Genomic DNA, 18,026 nt, shown 5'->3' on the forward strand with positions numbered 1-18,026 from the left:
GGTGATGTAACAGGACAACGACCCAAAACACAGAAGTAAATCAACAACAGAATGGCTTCAACAGAAGAAAATACACCTTCTGGAGTGACCCAGTCAGAGTCCTGACCTCTGCCTGATTGAGATTCTGTGGCATGACCTCAAGAGAGCGATTCACACCATGCATCCCAATAATATTGCTGAACAAACAGTTTTGTAAAGAGGAATGGTCCAAAATTCCTCCTGACCGTTGTGCAGGTCTGTTCCGCAACTACAGAAAACGTTTGGTTGAGGTTATTGCTGCCAAAGGAGGGTCAACCAGTTATTAAAGTCAAGGGTTCACATACTTTTTCCACCCTGCACTGAGAATGTTCACACCGTGTTCAATAAAGACATGAAAATGTATAATTGTGTGTGTGCGCGTTAGTTTAAGCAGACTGGGTTTGTCTATTGTCCTGACTTAGATGAAGATCAGATCAAATTTGTTTACTAATTTAAACAGAAATCCAAGTAATTCCAAAGGGTTCATACTTTTTTTTTTTTTGCCACTAGGTTTTGTAGGTGGAGTCTGAGTGGGAGAGGTTCTCTTTCATCAAGATGGCCAGATAGAGGGAACAAGTCTTCTGCCTTTCGTCCTGGCGGTGAGCACTACTTTGTTTGTGGGATTATGCTAGATACAAGCCCAGAGGTGGAGGAATACAGGACAGTATAGCTGAAGGGGTGTGCTACAGGGTGTGCTTAGGCCTCAGGCCCAAAGCCACCATAGGCCTCCAGTAGATACCAACCACAGCGACAGACACTGAGCAACAACCAAAACTTGTCCGGCGACACAGTACAAAAATAGAGGTCAATAAAACGAATGAACATCGCATTTACACAAGCGAATTTCCCCTCCTTCTAAATTGTTTTTGTGAAAGAATTGTGCTACGATACGAAAGTGCTCTTCCTGACAGTTACCGTAGCAACAGCGAATGTCTGAGAGAAGAGGAGAAAAAAAAGAACAATTGTCAGACACCACATTTACTAAACATAGGAATTTACCACCTCAAGCATTCAAGTAAACCACAAAGTCAGACAGAACACTTGATGGTAACACTTCAAACAGACGGGTCACTTTCAGCCAAAAAGAAGTCACTGAAAACAACCAAGTGCTATTTCATCCCATTGTTCTCAGATTCCACCGATACGTGAATAAGTGAAACCTAAAACCTGAACAAAGCCAAAAGCAAGTGTTCATTAGTACGTCTCACACCGGCACAAAAACAAAACTGATATTTTTCTCCAACATATTCCTTCGAGACAATGTGTTTTTGGTGCAGCCTTTGCACAGTCAGTACAGTGATTCCTCTGGAAAAATGTGTACTTATTGAACAGTTTGTACTGTGGCCAGAGGGTGGCGCTATGACTACAGCAAAGGAAAGAGGATTCAGCAGGGTTTGGGGGCAAAGGGCTGAAAAGTGAGTGAAGAGGAAAAGTGGAGTAGATATTGCACACACACACACACACGATTAACCGGCCCCGCTCTTTCCCTTCATCCATCACAACTTGCCATGTCATGCATAGACAGAGACACACACCAACCAATACAAACCACAAAAACGAAGCACCCCTGTCCAAACGCCCATTAGTGTGTCCATGTGTGCCTCATACAGAAGGTTGTGTTGACGATCAGTGGAACCAGCAAGCCGATCACAGGTGTGTGTGTGTGTGTGTGTGGGGGGAGGGGGTCTACGCAGAACAGTTAAGCGGTTTGCTGTGTCCACGGAGCAAGAATCAATGAGAGAGATAGTTTTACAGTATGAAAAAGATTGACCAGATAAAAATAGAGCAGATGGAACTCAGGCCAAAACAGGAGCAGGGCCAGTGGCTGGCCAGCAATGAGTCCTGAGAGGAGTGCCAGTGTCAGTTCCCTGCCGCCAGGCCCTCTTCCAGAACCACAGCCAGGAACCAAACCACAGAGGTCCAGGCGTGGTGGGGGCATAGGGGGAGGTGCAGTAGCGGCCCACAGGGGTCATGTGACGTTAACCTCCATCACGTGGTCATCAGTAACGGGCAGCACCAGCACCTGCCGCCCCTGGCTCCAATAGAACACCTGTCCCGGACTGAAGGGCTCCAGCCGGGGCATGGGCAGACCCCTCTGCTGCTCCCCGCTGCCCACTGAGTGGACGCTGCCCCGGCTGCGGATGCTGGTCGTGTCGCCCTGGTCGTCCAGCCCTTTGTCCAGCAGGGATATGGTGTCGTTCTCTAAGCAGCTGTCTGAGTGGCCAGAGAGAGAGAAATGAGTGTGTGTGAGCGAGTACAACACGCGCTGTAATAATGCCTACAAGCAAATTATCTAAACAGCATGTAAGAGGTTGACAAAGATGGCACAAAATATAGACTACGATTTTGTCAAGTAATGGGAGACATGCCTATGGACTGAGCTTAAGGACCGTTCTGCAGCTGTGGGTTACATACCCGTGTCGGGCTGAATGGCTGGGACGGCACTGTGGGGTAGGTACTTGAACACTTTGATGTTGGGGAAGGGCAGGTGACCGGCGAACAGGGGCATGACCTCCATCTGAACCCTGTGTGTGGCGCTTGCAGCCACAGGCATGGACACCACCCCGAGCTCTTGCCACACACCGCCCAGTTACTGCTGTTGTCCACCACTGCAGACGACACACACCAGGGTAGCCAGGTAAGTATCGGACATGGACACACACACACACCTTCCCGTGTCCTACCTTCATACATGAGCTTGGTGGTCCTCAGGCCCTCTATTTCCATAGACTCCTCCTCCTCCCCTTCAGTCTCGCTGGGCTCCGCCTGCCGTGTGATGGACACCTCGAGGCCACAGAGGGCGCCGGTGCGACAGTGCTGGTCCCCGGACGGCGGCAAGATCTCGGCCTTCAAGCTGTAAAGGGTCTGGGGAGGAGGGTTAGCAACATCGAGCGATGTTCAAGCCCAGAACGACGTTTGTTTGCGATGAGAACAGGGTTGTGTTCATTTGTTTTTTTTTGCAACGGAAAACAAAAAAAATGTGTTTTCCTCCATGTGGTGTCTTATGACGCGACCCAGAGCTGGGTCTTGTGTATACTCACAGAGACCCGGTCCAGCTGGAACTCGTAGCGGTAGGGTTTGAAGGCTGTGTGTGTGTCCGAGGCGGAGACGGGCGCGAAGCTGGCGGAGAATGCACACTGCAGGCACAGCGGGAGGGGTTTGGCCCAACGCATCTCCCACAGGCAGAACACTGACTGCTGACTGCACACCGGCTGAGGCAAAGAGGATCAGAACAGATGTGTGTGTGTGTGTAGAGAGAGAGAGAGATGAAGTGTGTGTGTGTACAGTCAGTTACTAACCTGTTGCGTTTTAACATTGAGTGAGAGCAGCTCCATCGAGACTGTGGGCTGGCGCTCTGTGAGGACCGGGTCCGCCAGGTGGAAGTTTGTGTCGGACACGTTCTGGAGACACACCTGTATATACTTCCTGTGTGACCAGTCAGGAGTCAGATCAATATTTAGACTCTCAACGTCACCATAGATTCCTCACTGAATGAGCAGACATGTCATTGAATAGACACTATTTTTTTGCATTTAAAATAGTAGACGAGAAGGTTACCCAATGCGGGTTCCAAATACTGCAATTGGAATTTGCATTGGGCGCGTCACTCAGTAAATAAATAAAAATGGTTCAAATGACATCATGCTGTATTTTTTGCACACATCTGTGACTGTGCGTGACAAAAATGTCCCCCGTACAGGAAAAGCAGATGGGAGTGTGTGTGTGTGACCTACCTTTTCCCAGCAGAGAGTATTGAGTGCTTGGCTTTGAAAGGGACATAGAAGGTGAGGGCTATGAGAGTGGAGTAGATGGACCAAGGACAGTCGATGGAGACCTATGGACACAGAAAGAGAACACACAGGGCTGTAAACATAGGATAGGCATGGTCATGTTCATTAGGCCACAGTGTAACAAAACCCTTTCCAAACATTGAGGTGGAATACTCATTGGACAAATCCAGGTAGTCCCTCCGTTTCAGTCTGTTGTCTTCCGTTGGGTGCCTAATGAACATGACCCTGGTAAATGATATAAAGGTGGTCCTGGGGTTAACTATAGGCTAGGAGGACAAACGGTCTTCAAACCTTTTGGTCGATGTTGATCATGCCACTGTCTGCGTGGCTGTGGCTCTTGGGCCGGTGGCGGACCTCACCGTTGGTGAGACGCTCAATGTCGGGCTTGAAGGGCGTGGGGGGGGATGTGGCACAGCACCTCCAGCTGGAACTCCAGGGTGTGGTAGGGAGGGGTGGGGGGCAGGGAGATGCTGGTCACCTTCTCCGATGACTGGATGGAAAGAGCACTCTCCCCCCATGCGCTCTGCAAAGAGATGGGCGCGAGAGAGAGAACAGAAAAGAGTTAGCAACAGCAGAATCAGGGAAAGGCAGTCAGCATGGACCGCCAAAGGTGTCTCCCCCTATGGACAGAGGGTCATTGATCTCCATGGTAACCCCCAGACCTGCCTGGGCTAATATTAGTGATTGGAGGCAGCGGCTGGGCTGCAGTCTCTCCTCATCTATAGACTACTTGCAATGCAAAGATTTGGATGAACTATCCCTTTAACCTCTGACCCAGAGTGGATGGATGGAAGGCTGACCTCCCGTGCTGGACAGGACGGTAGCAGAGCAGCAGCTAGAGTGGAGGATGGGCATGGAGTCTGTATTGCTAAGCTGCAACGCGTCACCCTTCTTCACACTGTAGTGGCCTGTTGCTATGGTGAACGTCACCTTTTGGGGAATGCCTGCCAACAGGTTGTCTGGAGGGAAAACACAGATACACACTCTTATACACACTGTTACCCACACGTAAAAATACAAGGATGACCCGGTCCAACCACATATCAACCGGCAGCGATTAGCATTCACTGTTTGTGGCTAAAGAAGGGGACAGAGGGCCAGACAGACGGACCTGAGAGGGGCTCGATGGTGAGCTGAGGCTCCTGGGAGTAGACCTCGTACTGCACCACAGGGTAGATGTGAGACTGGACAAACTGGACTCTCCCCACGCTCCCGCACAGCTGACGTAACGTGTACGAGCCCGGCTCTCCAGTCTAGAGAGAAAAGAGCGAGAGTGGAGGAAGAGAAAAAGAGAGAGACCGACAAGGTGTGATAAAGTGACACTTGACCTCTAATCGACAGCGTTCCCGATTCTGTTTTAATGGAGAGGAGGCAAGGAGAGAACAGATTTCTTTAGACAAATTGAAAATGAGCCACGGGGTGGACTTGGACTCGAGACATGACTGTTGATGACGTTACAGGAGGCTGAAAGAAAACGTACCGGGGCCGTAAACAAGATGCTGTTGTCGCCGGGCTGCAGCGTTATGTCGCGTGCCCTCAACATCTGGGCCCCGTCGTCCACGGCGACCGCTGCCGGGAGGGCCCCGGCCGTGGGCGTGTCTAGGGAGGCGGAGCTGTCGTGGCGCCGCAGCAGCAGGTGCATGTTCTTACACACCACCCCCGTGGAGGTGAGCGAGCTGTCTGACGGGCTGCGGTCCTGCATTTCGTAAAGCTCCAGGGCGGGGGGTAGCGAAACGCCCATCCCGGCCCCAGCTAGGGGGCTTCCCTGGGGGAACAGGACCACCCCGTCCCCCTGGCCTTGTGGTCCATGGCCCGCCCTCCTCTGGGCGCTACCCGCACGGCCCCTCGCCCCGCCCTGCTCCAGGCTGAAGTGGAGAGTGGCAGCCAGCTGCTCCACCTGCATGGCCACAGGCATCAGGCAGCGCACGCGCAGCTCCAGCTGCAGGGCGGCACCCACGTGCACCACGGCGCCAGGCGGGCTGAACTGCATCTGGCGCAGCTGGGCGAACGCCGCCATGCTCAGAGCCACAGTCTGGTCTGGAGAGACGAGAGGAGGAAGAGGGGGATGAAAGACGGAGGTTACAGAGGGCAATGCATTACATGGCAACATTGGGACCTCAGAGTTGTGTTAGTCTAGCCTGGGTGCCAGTCTTTCTGCTCTCTTGCCAACTCCTTATGAAATTGTCAGGCTTGACAATGACAATGGAGCAGACAAAAGCACAAACAGATCTGGGGACCAGGCGAATGTTTATCAGTCTTGGGACAAAGAAATAGCCACTATTTACATGTTTGACCAGTTTAGTTGGCAAGTCTCTCAGAAGTTAAGACAACCGGACAAGGATCCTTGGAATTTTCATTGTGCAATTAGAAGCTTTCAACTCATTGATGCAGTAGACAAGAACAAACAGCTTTGACTGTTCCTGCCATGTCTCAAGTGTACGCAGTGTGTGTGTGTGTGTGTGCTCACCTGAGGGTGCCGGGGGCTGGCTGGCGAAGGTAAGGATCTCCTGGCAGAAGTGCTTCCTCTCCTCCTCTGTCAGGTTGGCGTCGCCCGCCAGCAAGGCACTGGTCTGCAGGTAGCTGGCACAGTGAGTCAAGGAAACCTGAACTAGAAGATTGTATCTTGACTGAAACCTGGCTATTTCAATGCAATGGGAGAGTGAAAGAAGAGAGGCTTCAGAAAGGATTCCCTACCTAGCATTCGGATTGGATGGGGGTGAAATAGTAGCCAACCTTCCTTTGAGGTCATTATACACCTAGATACCCATGATGGAAATCTTTAGTCCACCCACTCATAATGCTTCGAAACGGTATGAACCAGGGAGGTACTATCTGTCCAATAGGAGTCCCATGTTTTCATTTTCCATTGAAAAACAGTTGTTACGGTTGGCCCTATTGAACATGACCCTGGCTCATATAGAATGTACAGTCGTGGCCAAAAGTTGAGAGAATGACACAAATATTAATTTTCACAAAGTCTGCTTGCCTCAGTTTGTATGACGGCAATTTGCACATACTCCAGAATGTTACGAAGACTGATCAGATAAATTGCAATTAATTGCAAAGTCCCTCTTTGCCATGCAAATGAACAGACTCCCGAAAGGAAGACCTTTGGGAGGATGGTCTGGTGTCAAGAAAGGCAGCAAAGAAGCCACTTCTCTCCAGGAAAAAAATCAGGGACAGACTGATATTCTACAAAAGGTAGTGCGATTGGACTGCTGAGGACTGGGGTAAAGTCATTTTCTCTGATGAATCCCCTTTCCGATTGTTTGGGGCATCCGGAAAAAAGCTTGTCCGGAGAAGACAAGGTGAGCGCTATCATCAGTCCTGTGTCATGCCAACAGTAAAGCATCCTGAGACCATTCATGTTTGCTTCTCAGCCAAGGGAGTGGGCTCACTCACAATTTTGCCTAAGAACACAGCCATGAATAAAGAATGGTACCAACATATACTCCGAGAGCAACTTCTGCCAACCATCCAGGAACAGTTTGGTGACGAACAATGCCTTTTCCAGCATGATGGATGGAGCACCTTGCCAAAGTGATAACTAAGTGGCTCTGGGAACAAAACATTGATATTTTGGGTCCATGACCAGGAAACTCCCAAGACCTAAATCCCATTGAGAACTTGTGGTCAATCCTCAAGAGGCGGGTAGACAAGCAAAAACCCACAAATTCTGACAAACTCAAAGCTTTGATTATGCAAGAATGGGCTAACATCCGTCAGGATGTGGCCCAGAAGTTAATTGACAGCATGCCAGGGCAGATTGCAGAGGTCTTGAAAAAGAAGGGTCAACACTGAAAATATTGACTCTTTGCATCAACTTCATGTAATTGTCAATAAAAGCCTTTGACAATTATGAAATGCTTGTAATTATACTTCAGTAATCCATAGTAACATCTGACAAAAATATCTAAAGACACTGAAGAAGCAAACTTTGTGGAAATTAATATTTGTGTCACTCAACTTTTGGCCACGACTGTACACCAATGAAGACATTGTCCATGTCGAGAGCATCTAAACCGTGATGGATTATGGGTAAATTGTGGCTGACTGACCTACAACTAACATTGAGTAGTTGTAGTCAGTCTCAACTCGCCTTTAAAAAATCCATTGCAATGTCGAATGCGCCCATTGAGACTGATTGACATTGGGCCTTATACATAAGGCACCAAACGGAGGAAAATGGCATGAAACAGGGAGGGACTACCTGAACTTGTCCAATGGCAAACACTTGTTTTTGTTTCCCGCTGCAAAGAGAAGGATCTCCTGGCAGAAGTGCTTCCTCTCCTCCTGTCAGGTGTGTTCAAGACAGCTGGGAACTCTGAAAAATACGAGGTCAAATCATGAGGTCAGTGATCTTCAAGTCAGAGCTCTAGAAAGAGGCTTGAGTTCCCGAGTTGGATTACCATTCAAAATTATTTTTCCCCAGTCGGAGCTTGCCCCCGCCCCCCCCCCCCCCCAGAGTTCACAGTTATCTTGAACGCACTGAACTCGGAAGTCGGAAGTCGGAGATTTTGGAGTTCCCAGTTGTTTTGAACATTGAACATTTCGAGAGGATACTCTTCAGTCTGCTGCAGGAGCTTCTGACACTCTGCCATCTGCTTCCTGGTATGAGTCACCTGCAGGCTCCACCCCTCTGCCACGTATGACCTCAGAGAGTCATCAAGGAAGCCCTCTGCTCTCTCCGGGTCACCTTTCTTCCTACGCACACAGTTAGCACCGTTTTTATTAAATTAGAGAAACTCTACACCCTTTCATTCATTAGCACGTTTAGCTGACTGAGGCTAATCATTTTTCCAGCAACCTTCATCTTTAGAAACACCATTCAGAGATGGAGAGTGAGAGGCAGAGGGAACACAAAAAGGATAGGAGAAAGAAAGGCTTACATGTAAAACTCAGCTAGACTCTTCCCAATGAGCCGGGCTGAGCGCATCCTGCCTATGGCTCTGTACATCTCCATAGCAGCATGAGACAGCTCCTAAAATTGTTTTTTTTTAATTGTCATTAAAAAAATTGTAAAAAATAGGAGAGATAGATCAGAGGACAAAGACAGCATTCACGAAATAAGAATGTTTAGCTCTGTGATGGCTTTCTGCCCCTGTGCCTAAAGAGAGTGGGCCTGGAGGGCAATGGGGCCCAATGAACTAGATACCAAGACTATAAACAGAGGCACTCTGTCTAGGAAGTGTCCCCCGCACGCACACACACAACATTATGAAGCAGAATCAAGGCCCTTATCAAGGACTACTGCTACTGGCTACACCATTATCCACCTAATCAACATGGCACTTACCAGATAGTGTTTTTCAAATGCCTCCACAGACGATAAGGCCTCATTGAGTTTTTTGTAAGGGCTCTGCAGGCTGTTGACTGTAAGAGAGAACACAGGAGACACACTTAAGACGTTTCTCTAAAGACCATTTCAGCTTTTTCCTTAGTGCAATGAACTTCCATGACCTCACAATGATGTGTTTGGGTTGCCGGTAAAAGTACCCCACTTCAACCTCAAACAGAGAGTCATCTGCACGACAGAGGGCGAAGCGAGTTTGACACGGCATAGAACACAGCACAGCCATTATCAAATAACGCCAACATTATTCATTGTAATGCAACGCTCAGGTCTTACTACTTTATAACCAATGGCCTATTGTGAGCGAACTGGGTCAGCTGAGCTAAAAGCCTAGGGCATTAGTGTGTGTGTGTAATACCAGTCTCTGGTCTCTCTTCCCCCAGGCCAGCCAGAAGGTCCACGGTGCGGTTTAGGTCCTCGGAGGTGGGGACTTTCTCGGCCACGAGGCCACACAGGTAGCCCAGAGACTTTAGCTGGGAACAACAACAACACACGCATCACAACATACATAGGGCCACAGTGACAAGCTGGAAATGGAGTCTTATGACGATCACCAGAAAGTGTGTCAGAGTTTCTTGAGCCGGTAAAACTCCTTGGTTTCGCAGACACAGATTAGGCCTAGTCTTGGACTAAGAAGCACTTAAACAATGATTCTCCATCGAGCATACTTTTGGAAAGCAGGCCCCTTGTGACTTCAGAATGGTGTAGGCCCCCAGGGCAAGGGCTAACACAGTGTACCAGCAGTGATGTGTGTTAGGGTCAGAGGTGCCGTAAGTACAGTGCATTCAGAAAGTATTCAGACCTGTTGACTTTTTCCACATTGTTACGTTACAGCTTTACTTTAAAATGTATTTTTTTCTCCATCAATTTACACACAATATACCCGATAATGAAAAACAGGTTTCTAGAATTTGCAAAAAAACAGAAATACCTCATTTACATAAGTATTCAGACCCTTTGCTATGAGACTCGAAATGTATTTATTGTTATTTAACTAGGCAAGTCAGTTAAGAACATTTCTTATTTACAATGACTGCCTACCCCGGACGACGCTTGGCCAATTGTGCGCCGCCCTATCACGGCTGGTTGTGATACAGCCTGGAATCGAACCAGGGTCTGTAGTGATGCCTCTAGCACTGAGATGCAGTGCCTTAAACCGCAGCGCCACTCGGGAGCCCAGGTGCATTCACTTTCCATTGCTCATCCCTGAAGATGTTTCTACAACTTCGAGTCCATCTATGGCAAATTTAATTGACTGGACATGAGTTGGAAAGGCACACACCTGTCTATATAAGGTCCCACAGTTGACAGTGCATGTCAGAGCAAAAACCAAGCCATGAGGACGAAGGAATTGTCCATAGAGCTCCGAGACAGGATTGTGTCAAGGCACATATCTGGGGAAGGGTACCAAAACATTTCTGCAGCATTGAAGGTCCCCAAGCACACAGTGGCCTCCATCATTCTTAAAATGGAGGAAGTTTGGAACTACCAAAAAACTCTTCCTAGAGCTGGCCGCCTGGCCAAACTGAGCAATCGGGGGAGGTGGTCAGGGAGGTGACCAAGAACCCAATGGTCACTAACAAAGCTCCAGAGTTCTTCTCTGGAGATGGGAGAACCTTCCAGGGGGACAACAATCTCGGCAGCACTTCACCAATCAGGCCTTTATGGTAGAATGGCCAAACGGAAGCAACTTGTCAGTAAAAGGCACATGAAAGCCTGCTTGGAGTTTGGCAAAAGGCACCTAAAGACTCTCAGACCATGAGAAACCAGATTCTCTGGTCTGATGAAACCAAGATTGGACTATTTCGCCTGAATGCTGTGGGATGTTTTTCAGCAGCAGGCTGGGAGACTAGTCAGGATGGAAGGAAAGCTGAACGGCGCAAAGTACAGCAAGATCATTGATGAAAACCTGCTCCAGAGCGCTCAGGAACTCAGACTTGGGCAAAGGTTTACATTCCAAAAGGACAATGGCCCTAAGCACACAGCCAAGACAACGCATGAGTGGCTTCGGGACAAGTCTCTGAATGTCCTTGAGTGGCCCAGCCAGAATCCGGACATAAACAATATCTAACACCTCTGGAGACCTGAAAATAGCTGTGCAGAGACGCTCCCCATCCCACCTGACAGAGCTTGAGAGGATCTGCAGAGAACAACGTGAGAATCTTCCCAAATACAGGAGTGCCAGGCTTGTAGTGTCCTACCCAAGAAGACTCGATGCTGTAATCGCTGCCAAAGGTGTTCAACAAAGTACTGAGTAAAGAGTCTGAACTCTGAATACTTACAGTACCAGTCAAAAGTTTGGACACACATACTCATTCAAGGGTTCTTTATTTTTTTATTTTTTTCTACATTGTAGAATAATAGTGAAGACGACATAACACATATGGAATCATGTAGTAAACGAAAGAAATTGTTAAACAAATCAAAACACATTTTATATTTGAGATTCTTCAAAGCAGCCAACCTTTGCCGTGATGACAGCTTTGCACTCTTGGCATTCTCTCAACCAGCTTCATGAGGCGGCAGGTAGCCTAGTGGTTAGAGGGTTGGGCCAGTAAACGAAAGGTTGCTGGATAGAATCCCCAAGCTGACAAGGTAAAAATCTATCGTTCTGCTCAAATAAGCAAAGAGAAATGAAAGTCCATTACTTGAAGATATGAAAACTTGCTTGGGCCAAGAAACACGTGCAATGGACCTTAGACTGGTGGAAATCCATCCTTTGGTCTGATGAATCCAAATGTGAAATTTTGGGTTGTAATCGCAGTGTCTTTGTGAGATGCAGAGTAGGTGAACTGATGATCTCCACATGTGTGGTTCCAGGTGAAGCTGGTTGAGAGAATGCCAAGAGTGTGCAAAGTTGTCATCAAGTTAAAGAGTGGCTGCTTTGAAGAATCTCAAATATTTTTGGATTTATTTAACACTTTTGGTTACTACATGATTCTGTGTGTGTTATTTCAGAGTTTTGACATCTTCACTAACATTCTACAATAAAGAAAAGTAAAAATAAAGAAACTTGAATGAGTACATGTGTCCAAACTTTTGACTGGTAGTGTATGTAAATATGATATTTACATTATTTTTTTTATATACATTTCCCAAAATTTCTAAAAACCTTTTTTTGCTTTGTCATTATGGGGTATTGTGTAGAATGATGAAAAAAACTATTTAATACATTTTTGAACAAGTCAAAGGGTCTGAATACTTTCCAAATGCACTGTATATGCAGGTAGGTAAGTAGGCCACCTTCTCCGTGGCGTAGGTCCACAAGCCGACAGTGTGGGAGCAGTTGGCCTCTAGCTGGGCGCGGTCGCAGCAGCCCTCGATCCTGTGGAGCACTTCCAGACAGCTGAGGAACACCCAGCAGTCCAACGCCCCCTGGACCACATACACCTACACACACAAAATGAGGATCTCTATGCTTACATTTTATATACTTTTTTATTATTATCCACAAATCAAAATTTTAAAAACCTTCTCCACCCGTGAGAAAACCTTCTCCACCCGCACCTTCTCCACCAGTGAGAAAACCTTCTCCACCCGCACCTTCTCCACCCGTGCCCCACACACTCAGCTCATGCACAAACCAAAGCCAATATATCACACCAATAGAGGAAACCAAACTCTTTTTGTCAGGAGGCAACAGAGAGTTATACAATGGTAGGGGAAACACAGGAGAGTCCGTGGCCAGAATCAGAGTGTTTGAGGGGATCAGTTTGAGCAAAACGAGGTGCACTGCAGAATAGTTCATCTTCATCACATAACGAGTAGTAATTTGCGATCGAAGGTTATTTGTATGTCAGAAGTTCGGGACCAGTCTGACTGCAATACAGTACTCAAAAACACACGGTACCTCGAGCAGGCGCAGCTCCTGGATGCAATTGTGCAGCAGCTCCAGGGCTCGTTGGGTGACCTCCCAGGGCCTCTGGAGGAAGATGAGCAGGGTACACTGGCGGGAGAACAAGTAGCTGCGCAGGTCCAGCAGGCTGGCTTCGCCACGCTGGATCAGCTCGCGCTTCTCCATGTCGATGGGCCGCCGCAGGAGCAGCCCGCTCCAGCGCTTCACCGGGGCACAGAACGAGCCCAGCCAGTTGGCCCCGTCTGAAAGACGTAGACACAACATAGAAAAAGACAGCAGACATGGACACAAGAACAAGATTTAGTACAGTAAACAAACACAAATAGGCCTATAGTAAAAAGTAGGCAGGGCACTACGCTGACCTTTTTTACAAGGAGCACGTGTGCACCTAAGTTGAAAAATGTAGGCGTACACAAATACATTTTGAAGCGCGATGAAACATTTGTAGGGTAATAAAAGGTGGAATCCTTCATTTTTCTAAGCACACAGGTGCTGCTGAATAAAAATTCCAGGTCACACAGCTAAATATTTAGGCGCATATGCAATTAAAATGGTGCACTGTAGAGCCACGGTAGGGGTAGTAAACAATGCCACTGTACCTCCAGCCCCAAAGTTGAGGACATACTGAGTGAAGAGAGCGTCCAGCTCATCGTACTGGACCAGGGCATCCTCAAACTGCTGCAGCATCTCAAACACAAAGGCCAACTCCTCCTGCACAACACACACACACACCCCCATCCGTTGGTTAAATAGGTTACAACTGTTTCCCCCTGTAGTAGAGCATGGATGATTGACAGGTGGTGGGAGTGACCCACCTGCACCATGAAGTAGTCGCAGAAGCTCCAGCCGGGCTCAGTGCGTTTCTCGCGGAGAGTGCGCATGTCATCCTCGAAGCGGCCCAGGTTCTTGGTGAAGGACATGAGTAGCAAGGTGCGCAGCTTGGTCAGGAAGGAGCTCCACGAATCCTGGGACCGAGACGACTCCTTCAGAGGGTCCGACAGAACCACACACCTGAACCACGGGGAGGAGAGAGAGAGAGAGTGTGGGGGTGTTAGAGGGAAAAGTCCCCAACTCTCCTCCTGGAGAGCCACACACCTGCGGGCTTTTGGGCCATCCCTCAACTAGCAAATCTGATTCTACTAAACAAGTTGCTCAGGTCCTTGTTAAGATGAATCTGGTGTGTTACACAACAGGATTGGATCAAAAGACTGGTAGACAAAAGACGCTCAGATTCTGTTATAACAAGAGATGAGTGGTGATGTTGCCGACCTGTCGCTCTGCTTGTTGCAGAAGTCGTTGCGGATCTTGTCCACGATGGAGGTGCGCGGCAGGATGTTGGTCTTGTTCTTCTTCTTGGCTTCGCTCTCCACCACCACGATGAGCCAGTCCACCGAGCCGTGCAGCCGCAGGGTGCTCTGCCACCGCAGCATGTCATCCTTCACCGACGCCTTGTACATCTCAGTGTCCTGACACACACACACACACACACACACACAGTATACAAAACATTAAGAACACCTGCTCTTTCCATGACAGACTGACCAGGTGAAAGCTATGATCCCCTATTGGATGTCACTTGTTAAATCTACTTCAACAAACGGTAAAATATTTTCCAAACACTAAAACGACATGCCCAACAGAAAACACTAAAACGACATGCCCAACAGAAAATACTATCTGTATATAGACCTGTATATAATGACAAGATCCTTATGTTTCCGCCCTAACAATGGGAGTCATCCCAAAGCGGCAAGGCAGGCGACAAGCTTAGGCCCAAAATAAGCCCATAGAAACAAATTGGACAGATTTTTGGATAGAGTGAAACCTCTCGCTACGCCTCTTCCTCTCTGATACAATGCATGCATACAAGGACTGGCCATTTTTCATTACGAGCTTAATGGAAACGTGCAGGAATAGCAAGCCCTTCATCTTACACTCAAAAGGCTGTAGCCTGTTATTGAACTCTAATAAAACATCATTTTCAAACATTCGCCAAAATGCAATTAGAGGAAAACACAGTTCAAAACAGCGCACCTAATATTCCATATGTGAGAGGAAACTTAGAAAGAGGGGGAATCTAATAGCAACTACTATGATGGCTTGCTAACACGACTAAGGATTGTGCCTTTGGCTTATGGACAACGAAAGAAAGTTGATATGAAAACCAATAGCACGGGAGAGAAATGCTGGTTAAGGAGCACGAGGAAGGCTATATAAAAGAATTGCCTCCACGTTTCTAATGGAAGGATGATCACAACGCTACTTCGAAGCAAGGTAAGACATTCCTCATTATTTGAAGTAAAACGTTCAGGTTTAAAACAATTACACTGCCTGAAGCTCCCATTGCATAGTGATGGGTGATGCTCCGATAGTCTATGGTAGGTAGTCTATAGCCTATGCAGCAGAATGGGGAATAAGAGGCGTGCTTTACATGTTGAGATGTAGGAATAAAAACAGCGTTAACACACCCCTATGAGACAAACACACACACGGCCATTGGGGTTTTTCGTGTGAATCATAATACAGTGTTGAATGTTATGATACCAACAACAACAATGCCGGTCTGTCCAATATGGTCCTACTACATCAAATAGCGACTACTCACACAACAGTCTGTCCAGTATATGTGCAGGAAGGGAAAGGTGAGCAGGGCTCTGTTTCCATCCTTAGGAAGTAGCTCCTCTTTGAACTGAACAAAGTTGGCCTCGAGGTGAATCATCTTTGGTGCGCGTCCGTAAGACCTTCAGACGAGGAGACATTGAAAACAAAGGAACTTAAAACACAGTCGGGCACACACGCTCAAACACGTACACATCCACAACGTTGCACAAACCACACAGTTGCGCAAGCATGCACACACACACACATCTGATAGCGAAGTGCAAACATCCCATGGGCTCACCTCCTCCACTCCATGGACTCTCTGGGTAACTGCTGTGCCAGAGAGGTGTAGAGAGAAGTGAACAGGCTCTGGTCGCCAGCACCTGTGTGGCGGGGTTGAGACAGAGTAGTGAAGAAGAGAGAAAGGGAGAGAGAGCAGACAGGTAAAATAGTTCAACCACTGTGCTTCCAACCAGCATCTTATTCCAATTTTTAGGGCTCAATGAGATCAGTGACTCATTTGTTTCGTTCCATTTTATTAGCTAGCCATCTAGCTATGTCTCACTGCACACCTTAGGCTACGTCACCCAGAGCAACAGTCCGAGTTTGCAACAGAGGCAATGTAACAGCACTATTTGTGTTTTGAGATCATAGCGAACTACACTAGCTAGCTAGAGAACATGTTCTTGAAATAACGCCCTGTCAGGGTCTTGTCTAGCTCTTGTCGTTGATACATTGACAGTCCTCAAACTTGAACAGTCTGCGCAGTGTACTACTTGTAGGTATTATCATCCAGACCTCGTTTGATTAGTAGCTTGTTAACTAGCTAGCTAAAACAGCCCGCGTCGACTATGTAAAATAATGGATTGCATGAGGAATATACTATTTTGTTAGCTACTAACTAGCATAGAAAGCGATGTCCTTTTAAAAATGGCCAATGTAGGGACTTCTGAAACCATCTTTAAAAACGATATACAGTAGCTGGCTAGCACGCCGGTTAGACAAAATAGATTATCTGCAGCGGCCACTGCATTGGTTGAGGTGTCAATCAGATTCACACAGCACCAGCAGCCACTGAGGAAAACTGTAGCTAGCTAGCCAAACAAGCTAACATGGCTAACGTTAACGAGACAACTCAAAGGTTAACTAACATGTCACAATCGGCTTGTTTTCCATTGTGTAGATGATTGGCTTTTCTTCATGGGCCTCCATGGATTCCGAGAGTCAACATTAGTCCTCCATGTGAAAGTGAACAATATCACCAGTGTTGTTATCAGAGCTGTACATTTCTGCTTGTATCGAATTGGGGCCTTTTTCATTTCCTGTATGTCCCTTAGAAGATGACGACATCCGGCACAACGTCAACGAGAGTTATGCCGCGTTCATGATTTGACCTCGTGTTTTCCCCGGAGTTCCCAGCTGTCTTAAAAGCACCATAACTATTGTGTGTGTGTACGTGTGCACGTGTGCGTGTGGCAAATGGTGTGCATGTGTTATGTTTGCCTGTGTGTGTGTGTGTGTGTGTGTGTGTGTGTGTGTGTGTGTGTGTGTGTGTGTGTGTGTGTGTGTGTGTGTGTGTGTGTGTGTGTGTGTGTGTGTGTGTGTGTGTGTGTGTGTGTGTGTGTGTGTTTCTAAGATTTTACTGAGTTACAGTTCATATAAGGAAATCTGTCAATTGAAACAAATTCATTAGACCTTAATCTATGGATTTCACATGACTGGGAATACAGATATGCATCAGTTGGAGTGTCAATGTAAGTATTTGTGAGTATGTGAGTCCAGTATGTATGCATAGTCAGAACGAGTTAGTGCAGAAGGGGTCAATGCAGATATTCCGGGTAGCTATTGGTTAACTATACTGAACAAAAATATAAATGCAACATGCAACAATTTCTAAGATTTTACTGAGTAACAGTTCATATAAGGAAATCAGTCAATTGAAACAAATTGTGTGTGTGTGTGTGTGTGTGTGTGTGTGTGTGTGTGTGTGTGTGTGTGTGTGTGTGTGTGTGTGTGTGTGTGTGTGTGTGTGTGTGTGTGTGTGTGTGTGTGTGTGTGTGTGTGTGTGTGTGTGTGTGTGTGTGTGTGTGTGTGTGTGTGTGTGTGTGTGTGTGTGTGTGTGTGTGTGTGTGTGCTATAAGGTATGGAGAGTCAGTCCAGTTCAAGTGTTAAGCAGTTTGATGGCTTGAAGATAGAAACGGTCTCTAAGCCTTTTGGCATCAGACTTCATGTTCCGGTACGTCTTCCCGATATTAATTAAGGGAGTAAACATGCAAATGATAAACCATGCAAATGATAAATGAAAAGGCACCGCATCGTTGTCGGTGATCAGGCCTACCACTGGTGTGTCGTCAGCAAACTTAATGACAGTGTCGGAGTTGTGTTTGGCCACGCAGTCGTAGGCGAA

At 47.3% G+C, this 18,026-nt stretch overlaps 1 protein-coding gene across 1 annotated transcript; it reads right to left on the reverse strand.

Moving 5' to 3' along the window:
• Positions 1 to 334: 334 nt before the first annotated feature.
• LOC124008191 (trafficking protein particle complex subunit 10-like) lies at positions 335 to 16,961 on the reverse strand. The gene is given in 25 exon segments (XM_046319290.1): positions 335 to 2,232; positions 2,434 to 2,586; positions 2,589 to 2,627; positions 2,703 to 2,883; positions 3,060 to 3,230; positions 3,318 to 3,444; positions 3,753 to 3,853; positions 4,101 to 4,221; positions 4,223 to 4,332; positions 4,584 to 4,768; positions 4,921 to 5,062; positions 5,290 to 5,846; positions 6,277 to 6,389; positions 8,373 to 8,513; positions 8,699 to 8,790; positions 9,106 to 9,182; positions 9,521 to 9,635; positions 12,406 to 12,552; positions 13,013 to 13,260; positions 13,618 to 13,729; positions 13,834 to 14,029; positions 14,288 to 14,484; positions 15,624 to 15,759; positions 15,921 to 16,002; positions 16,771 to 16,961. Coding segments are annotated over 25 exon segments (3,849 nt in total). The 5' UTR covers positions 16,832 to 16,961; the 3' UTR covers positions 335 to 1,987.
• Between the last annotated feature and the right edge of the window lie 1,065 nt (positions 16,962 to 18,026).

Source organism: Oncorhynchus gorbuscha, linkage group LG21, assembly GCF_021184085.1.
Source record: "Oncorhynchus gorbuscha isolate QuinsamMale2020 ecotype Even-year linkage group LG21, OgorEven_v1.0, whole genome shotgun sequence".
Lineage (NCBI taxonomy): Eukaryota > Metazoa > Chordata > Actinopteri > Salmoniformes > Salmonidae > Oncorhynchus > Oncorhynchus gorbuscha.